This window comes from Sus scrofa, chromosome 14 (genome assembly GCF_054392235.1).
Source record: "Sus scrofa isolate SSC_HxYL_T2T_F1_AM1 chromosome 14, Sscrofa_HxYL_maternal_Yorkshire_Landrace_v2.0, whole genome shotgun sequence".
Classification (NCBI taxonomy): Eukaryota; Metazoa; Chordata; class Mammalia; order Artiodactyla; family Suidae; genus Sus; species Sus scrofa.
Window position 1 is genome coordinate 9,794,284 of NC_139396.1, and position 8,301 is coordinate 9,802,584.

An 8,301-nucleotide genomic window follows, 5' to 3' on the forward strand; every position below is an offset into this window, starting at 1 on the left:
TGGTTCTTGCCTCCCTGCAGAGGCCAGCATGGAATGGCACCCCACCCCCACCCAGGCTCACCTGCCCTCGGCCCCTCCCCCACTGCAGAATGACTGGAGGCCCGCATTCTACTGTTGAGATTCAAACTTGGGCTCCTTTACTTGCCTCCTGAGCATCTGTTGGGGCAGGTCCCTCGCTGGGTCCTGCTCTGGACTGTCCACGTTGAGGCCACCAGCCCGGGGTGGTCCAGGCCCATGCCTGTGGGAATGGCTTCAGAAGGCGGTAAGCCTCTAGACAGGGGCTGTTTTCCAAGAGATAGGGCCTCCCTCAAATCCCTGGGTTTCCGTTGGGACCCTTCACTGTGGACACGGAGTTGGACGGAAGGAGAGGAAGGCGAGAGCACTGCACCCCAGGGACATCTCAGCTGGGGAGCCTGTAGAAACCTGAGGCTGCCCTGGGGAGGACAGCTGCTTGGAGGTGGTTCAAGAGGCCTTGCTCTGGTTGGGGAGGCAGGATGGCAGCAGGCAGGTTGGCGGTTTCTAAAAGGGAGACAAGCCACTTGGAACGTGTGTGTAGCCAGTGTCCTGTGGCTGGCCCTGGGTGGGTCATGGGGAAAGCCTAGCCCCGCCTTGTGGTCCTCAGGCATCTGAAGCTCGCCTCACCAGACCTCTCTAAGGGATTGGAACTGGAGCATACTCTGGCTAATGGGGGCGTGGAATGGGAGGGTATAGTCAGAAAATGATTCAGTGCTGGTGGGTGTTGTCTGTGGCCACATGCTCAGGAAAGGGTCTGCTCTGAGCTGGGCAGGATGTGACTCTCACTGCCACGGCCCAGAACGTTACCCTTCATCCCGCCCAGAACTCATTTCTCAGGTCAGGCAACTGTGGCCTTGGATTCCACAAGGGATGGGCAACCAGGTGACTTCACCCAAGCTAGGACTCGTGGGCCTGAGGTGTTCTGTATTGGTTTCTCTTTTGTGGAAATACGTCTCTGCAGACATGGCGCAGCGTGTCAGGTGTCTCACAGCAGAAGCTGAGGCCTGACTTTGAGATGAAGAGTGTGTTCCTATTTCAAGTCACTACTACTACATGTGGAGAGAGGCTGGTGCAGGTGGAATGCCTATGAAGGCTGCTTCCTTTGTAAAGGGGGGGGTGAAGCAGTGTAGCACAGAAGCAGGAAGATGATCTAGTCTGCTACTCTCAAACCTCCTAGAACACATGTGGAGGTCAATTCGGTGCCTCGTGGTATGTACCTCCGTCTCCTGAATGGGCGGTTTTCTCACAATGGCACCTGACTCCTGCCTGATTCTCAGTTTCTCCTCCCTTTCCATTATTGGGAGCTGGAAGGGGAAGGACCCCAGACAACCTCCACTCCCATGACCCTTGTCACATGAGCCACCCTGGGCCCGTGCTCATCTTCAGAAGCCAACCCTGGATGGGAAGTGGAAAAATACAGGGGACACACACCGACTTCTCAGACTTCTCTCTGAGGTGCAGAACTGCAAGGTGGGAGCGTTTCAGGGCCATCGGGATTGGGGTGGCACACCTTAGCCCCTGTGAAGTGTCCACTCTGGGTGGTTCGGAGAGGCAGGTGCATGCTTGGTGGGGCTGTTCTGTGTTTGTCTAAGGGTTCTGTGTGCAGAGCGATCTTCTCAGCCTTGGAGAGGTGTTGTGTGAGGTCAGGAAAGAATGACAGAACAGATGTGTGCTGAGCATCCCGAGAGGAAGGGTTGAGGAGGATGTGAGCCCCTTCGACTTTAGACAGTGGAGGTCCATCAAAGGCCTCACGGTGCCTGGAAGGACCTTGGAGAAGGCCCTTACCTGCCAGTGACCTTGCTGAGGGGCATGCTCATGTCCAGGATGTGGGGACAGCCTGTGAGGACGAGGTGTCAGGGAGCTCCTCAGGGAGGCTCTCCCATCCCTGCTGCTGAGCTGAGCATTTCTAGGAAGACAGGGTCAGGGAACTGGGTGTGGGGGATCAAGGTCCCCAGGGAAGTCATTCTCAACTGCAGGTCAGATCATGAACATCCCTCCAGGACATCTGCACATCACAACGGTTCCTCGGGCCAAATGCCCTCTCCCACTGAGGTGTGCCCTCTGAGTCCCCAGAGAGGTTCCGTCCATGTCACCCATTCTCCTCTTCCATTCACCCCTTTCCTTTCTCTCCACAGCATTTCCACTGCTGGGCACGGATGTGGTCATGCCCCCTGGCGCCTCACGCTCCTATCCTCCCCCCACTCCTGGCTCCCAACCCCAGCCAGCTTGGGAGCAGCACCTGCCACCGCCCATGGCCCCATTACTCCTGCCTGGAAGCACCCTCTTGCAGCCACCTCACCCCATGACACCTCGGGTGACTCCTGCTGACCATGGCCCCATTGCCCCAGGGCTTGGCAACATCCCTGTCCCAGTCTGGTCAGGAGGGAGGTCAGCATTGCCCCACCAGTCTCAGGCCTTTGGGCGCCCTCAGGCCCCCCTCAATGGGAATGTTTCCAGGGCCCTCATGGGGAGTGCTTTGTGTCCTGCACCCCTTTGCAGAGCAAGCCCTGTGGGGGACAGCGGGGTGGCTGCCCCAGCTATTGCAGCAGCTCAGGCTGGCAAGGGAGGCTTGGCCCCAGGCCTTCCTCCTCAAGCAGTACTGCCAGCTGCCCAGACGGCCTTCATCCTGCCCCCAGGGAGCTCTGGGCCGTGGCCACATGGCACCTCTGGGGCAGGCAGCCTGCATGCCTCCCAGCACACGGGCCCTCAGGAGGACGCCTCTCACCATAAGAGCGTCTATCAGAACTTCCGACGCTGGCAGCGCTTCAAGTCCCTGGCCCGCAGCCACCTGCCCCAGAGCCCCGATGCGGAAGCTCTCTCCTGCTTTCTCATGTAAGTGACCTCTCAGGCCCTCATTAGCTCAGCTGGAGCCTTCGCATATACAGGACCTTGGTATGGCCTCCCTGCTTAGGTTTCCAGGCATCCTTTCACCTCGAAAGAAGGAGGGTTGACAGCAATGTCCATGCTATGAGGAGGCACGTCTGCACTCAGATGTGTCCCATGTCCAGTCCATGACATCCTGTCCGTGCCTTAGCTCAGCTACCACCACCATGCAAGACCAGTTGTCTCACTTTCTGCACTGCCATGATAACATTGAGTGCAGGAGAGCAGTCCGAGAGGGTCCTGCTCGGATGTGAGGAGCCAGAGTTTGAATGGGACCTGCTTCTCTGGTGCTACCTCCTTTCAACATGGACCTGGGCCTCTGGCAGCCAGTGGGTATCACTTCAGATAAGGCTTAGGACATTCAGGCCCAGGACGGAGCTTTCTGCATGCCCGGTCCTTGTTGTTCTGAAGAAGTCCAGTGTGAACGGGGAGGTGGTCGAGCTGTCCTAAGGGCAAGGGTCTATCCTCCTAGAGCTGTGAGCCTGGCAGGAACATCCCTCCTAGACCCGAGGTCCCTCCGAAAAGGGGGACTAGGCCATCTAGTGCAGAGACCTGGGCCTAAGAATCCTTGGGCTTCTCAGACCTGTTAGCTGGTAGACTGGCGCCTGCCCTCCCGCATTGATGGCGCTGCATTTTATATGAGATGGCAACCCGCCCCCAGCCAGAGTGTCCCAGCTATAGCCAGGGAGTGGACAAGCATCCTCTGCTGAGTGGGAGGTGGTGGCACCAGGCACCAGGAAGGCTTGCGTTTGCTCTCCAGACACCCTCGTCTCCCCCTCTTGAGCCTGGGTTTGGCAGGGGTGGGGCACATAGAGGCCTTGGAGCTGGGTGGGGTTGGGCAGTTGGGGGCTGGGCTGTACCAAGACACTGACCCTGAGGGCTTACAGCCCAGTGCTTCGCACCCTGGCTCGCCTGAAGCCCACCATGACGCTGGAGGAGGGAATGTGGCAGGCCATGCAGGAATGGCAGCACATGAGCACCGTTGAGAGGATGGCCTTTTATGAAATGGCAGCAAAGTGAGTCAGGGTCCTGGGCCATGGGCGACATGGTGGGGTGGGTGGTGGGTGATGGGCAGGCCCCAGGGCAGGATCTGGCTGAGGTGCTAGCAATCAGAGAGGATGCAAGAGGAGGCTGGCACCTGACACCTCCTGTTCCCTGAATCCCCTAATCCTATTGGCCTCCAGAATCCCTTCTGCCACTTGGAGAGCTTGGCTCTTCCAGCCTGCCTGTCCCAGGAGCTCTGCCCTACCATGATGCTGATGTGGGGAGGCCTCAGGATGGCCTTTGGGAGCACGGCAGCCCAGGAGGGGGTCCCCTGAAGGCATGGGGGCTGTGCAGGGGTGAGGACTCCACCCGGCAGCCTGGCACCCCTTCATGCTGGGTGCCTGGCCATCACTGACCTAGCCTGTCTAGGCCTCTCTTCATCAACGATGGCTGGAATGGGCAACCGGCCATCCCTGGGGAAGCCCATGGGTCTCTGGCCCTCCCTGTCATTTCTGCATGTGAACCTCCTAGTTTCCAAACAAAACCAAAGGAGCAGCTAGCTCTCAGTGGCAAGATATGCCTCACCTCTAAGGGTAGGATCCCCACACCAGCCAGTGCTGGGCTCTGTCTCATGCGTGCTTTCCTGCACTCTCACTCCCAGCCCCAGGTTCTGGGTTCAGGCAAGGGCTCTGTAGAGATACGTGCCTGACCAGGCCACTGGCCATCTCCATGGTTTGGGTCAGACAAGGTCCGGGGGCACATGAGCAGGGGCCCCCAATGCCCACCATGTGTCCCTAAGCCTGGTCCCAGAGATTGACCTGGGTCTCTGCTGGACCATGCCCTCCAGCTCCAGGGCTGCTCAGGCAGGAGGAGGCCCAGATCTTGGACCTCTGCCACAGCAGTTCCCTGCTGCGACAGCACCTCACAGGGCCCTGACAGACCTAAGGACACCCTCTCCTCACCCCCTCGGTCCTGCTGCCCTGGGTGGGCTCCAGAGCCCAGGTGGTTTTCTCACTGGGGCCTGTCCCTCAACACCCCCCAGGTTCATGCAATTTGAGGCAGAGGATGAGATCAGGATGGGGAACGTGTCCTGCACAACGTGGGCACAGGGCATGCCTCCTCCAGCTCCAACAAAGCTGGCTCCTCAGGAACCCACATCCTGCAAAAGGGGCACTCAGTCTGTGAATCACCTTCCCCCTGGAGGTCAAGGTACAGGTAAGAGAGGCCTAGGCCTGGTCCCTGTTCCCAGATTGGTCCTTTTCCCTCAAGGGGGCATTGGTCTTTCAACACGGATAGCCCCCGAGGGGGTCTCAGTCCCCCTTTTCCCCTCTGCGGTGTGGACCTGGTCCATTTAGAACCTCATCACCCTCCTCCCTGTCTAAGGGGCCCCTGTGAAATCTGCCTAACAAGTGTGCTGATGGGGAGACCCTTGATCATTAGATGTTCCACACATTCTCACACCTGACTTTTACCTGTCCCTGACTTGAATCTGGCCTCCCACAAAACCTGAGGCTCTGGCTGCTCCTCCCCCTTCCCACATGCATATCCATTGCCCCACAACAATACCCTCCCCTGTGCCTGCTCAGGGGTCAGCTTCTGGGCGCTGGGTCCCCTCACTTTCCCTTCCTCCTGCTCTGCCTCAGCCTGTGCTCCAAGGAAACACGGCCCCAGGGTCCAGCACACCCACCCAAGGCCACGCAGAGCCTGGCAGCTGCTGGAGAACAAGGCCCCCAAGGAGATTGCCCCTGAGGCTTGCAGGGAGCATGGGGACCTCCCGGACGCACTGGTGGGTCCTGGCCCCTCAGCCACAGGGGAGTCAGATATGGAATGTCGAGAGGATGGATATGAGCTGCCACAGGACGAGGACGGCTGCTTCCCAGACCCGGATCTCCTCAGCTACGTGGACAAGCTGTGTTCCCAGGAGGCCTTTGACACCAAGGTGGGCTGGGCCTGGAGTCTGAGACTCCAGGATTCCAGGGAGAGATGCTCTTCGCACCCTAGTTCTGTCTTTGGCCCAGGATAATGGGATTTATGCTCTGGTCCTTGACCCTGATATCTGTGTATCTTCCTGTGTGTCTGAGTGTACTTTGGTGCATAGGATGTGTATATGTGGATGTGAAAGTTGTACATGTGTGTGTCTCTCTCTCTCTTTGGAGGCCTTTGTGTGTCTGTGTCGGTGCCTATGTGTTTGTGCTTTGGAGCCCATGTGTCTGCATGTGCACCTGCTTGTGAGTGTGTGTGTGTGTTTATGTGAGGGTAGACAATACCTATGGGAGTTTGAAAGCTCCCCCTTTGTGAGGGAAACTCTGGATTGGCCACTGCTAGTCACGTTTCCCCCAGGCCTTCCTGCCTCCCAGGGCACTCCTGCCAAGGCTGCTCACAGCCTCTTCCTTCCATTCCAGGTGGAGGCGGTCATTCATCCCCGATTCCTGGCAGAGATGCTTTCCCCAGAACCAGAGCTGGATCTCTCGGGCCTGGCTGAGGAGCTGGAGCAGGAGGAAGGACTCTCCCCTGAAGAGGTGGCCAGGGGAGGGACTGACACTAGGGAGACTGGGGGCAGGGGGGCAACCCATGTGACCCTGGAAATCCAGGAGGAAAGGACCCAGGTCAGCCAGGGCCGGGGAGGGCCCTAGAGCAGGAGGCCCTGAAGGCTCTGTCCCTCCCTCCCTGACAGAGGGGCCCTGCACCCGGGAGGCTGCCCAGGTGGGTGCAGGGCAGGAGGAATGGAAGGAGAGGAGGGGAGCCGGGGACAGGGCAAGGACCCTGCTGGGGAGAAGGTGCAGGAGGAAGGCAGGAGGGCCACAGGCTCTGTCTGTGGATGTGAGTCCCATCTCACCTCCTCCTGCCCATAAGCCCCGGCTCTCCCTGGAGGGTGCAGAGCAGTCACTGTCCACCTCTCTCCCACCAGCTAGTGCAGACACAAGTCCTGGCCTTGGAGGAGGACGACGGGGCGCCAGCCACTCCCAATCACAGGGCACCCCACCTGGACACAAGACCTTCAGAGTCTGTGGCCCAACAAGATGCCCAGAGGAACGAGCAAGGCCCACAGCCCGGGGTCAGAGATGAAACCTGTACACCCCAGATGGATTTCCATGGCCATCTAAGGCACCACCAAACAGACAGGGGCCTGTTCAGGCACAAAGGCTCTGTGCCCTCTCCAGGATATCAGGAGCCCCCTCAGGCTGGAACAGCACAGCCGTTTCCTCGCCAGGGCACCAAGCGCTCGGGCCCTCCATCAGGACCCAGGGCCAGCAAGGTTCTCAGGGAGGCCTCTCCTCTTAGTGGAGCCCCAGGGCTGGGTCACGGGTTCAGTGAGGATGAGGAGGAGCTCCCCAGCCTGGCCTTCCTCTTGGGCCTTCACCACAGCCTGCTACCCTGGGGGCTGCCACAGAGCCCTGTCCCTGCCTCGGGTCTTGTCTGCACTGCAGGGCAGAGGGCCCAGAAAGCTTCCCAAGCCCCCGTGCCCAAGAGAATGGGCCTCAGCTCAGGCCCCCTGGAAGCTGCCAAGTCTAGAGAGCAGGTTCAGTGTGGAGGCCTGGCTGCAGCTGAGGACCTGGCCAGGCCTAGGGCTGACCTGCGAGGCTCTGGGTGGCACACCCTGGCTCTGGGGCTGGTTGACCCTTCCCAGCCCAAAAGGAGCAGGTGTGACCCATGTGTCACACGGAGGAGGAGGAAGTGGCACTGCAGCCAGTAAGGAACGGTGGGCCAGCCCTCCAGGGCCAGTCCAAGTGGGCAGCCCCCATGGAAGCCTTGGGCTCCTCCGGGTCCTAGCAACCATCCTGGCTGCCATAGGGGTGGGGAGGAAGGACAGAATGACCAGTGCCAGGAGGGAGTGGGGGTGGGTGGGGTTAGGTGGTGGGGACTTGGGTCTGGGTGTGTGTGGGTGGGCACAGTAGCTCCTTCGCAATGGGGGATGTGAAACTTGGATAAAATCGTTCTGTTGTGAAATGCACTTGGTCCACTGTCATCTTGCATGTGCCTGTGTCCTCAGAGATGGGTCGTCTGAGGACAGAGAGGGGATCTGAGAGGAACGAAGCATGTGTGAGATCCCAGGCAGTCTGGATCCACAGGTGAATGACTAAGTCTTTCCTCCACAGAGACAAGGATGCCCAGGCTGCTCCTGGGAGTACACAGCTCTCACTAGCCCCAGGGACAGCCTCATCATCCTTGTGTCTCCAGCCTGCTGGGCTAGGGGGCTTCTGGGGCATCGGTTCCATGCTCTGCATCCCGGAACACTCTGGGGATAGAGAGCTGCTTTTGTGCCGTTCAGCCCTCTGGACACTCACCAGTCGTGAGAATGGAGGCTGGAGGCAGCCCTTACCTCTAGAGAGTTTCTCTCTGCCTCTCTGAAGTGGCCAGATGACAGGCTGGGGTGATCCTCCACTCCTCCAGGGTGTCCCGTGGGGGTGGCCTGTCCAG

General features: G+C 59.4%; 1 protein-coding gene across 1 annotated transcript; it reads left to right on the plus strand.

Annotated features, from left to right (window-relative positions):
- The first annotated feature begins 145 nt into the window (after nt 1-145).
- LOC146396288 (NUT family member 2G-like) lies at nt 146-7,830 on the plus strand. Its single transcript, XM_084997689.1, has 7 exons — nt 146-262; nt 2,151-2,847; nt 3,786-3,914; nt 4,925-5,097; nt 5,526-5,821; nt 6,285-6,401; nt 6,791-7,830. Exons 1-7 carry the CDS (start codon nt 235-237, stop codon nt 7,574-7,576), a joined length of 2,226 nt encoding a protein of 741 aa, XP_084853815.1. The 5' UTR covers nt 146-234; the 3' UTR covers nt 7,577-7,830.
- The last annotated feature ends 471 nt before the right edge of the window (nt 7,831-8,301 follow it).

Bases quoted from the DNA above. Each gene is read 5' to 3' on its own strand.
- LOC146396288 (XM_084997689.1), top strand. From the start codon at position 235: ATGCCTGTGGGAATGGCTTCAGAAGGCG. The intron at 2,848-3,785 runs GTAAGTGACCTC...GAGGGCTTACAG, and splicing joins GCTCTCTCCTGCTTTCTCAT to CCCAGTGCTTCGCACCCTGG. The intron at 6,402-6,790 runs GTGGCCAGGGGA...CTCTCCCACCAG, and splicing joins AAGGACTCTCCCCTGAAGAG to CTAGTGCAGACACAAGTCCT.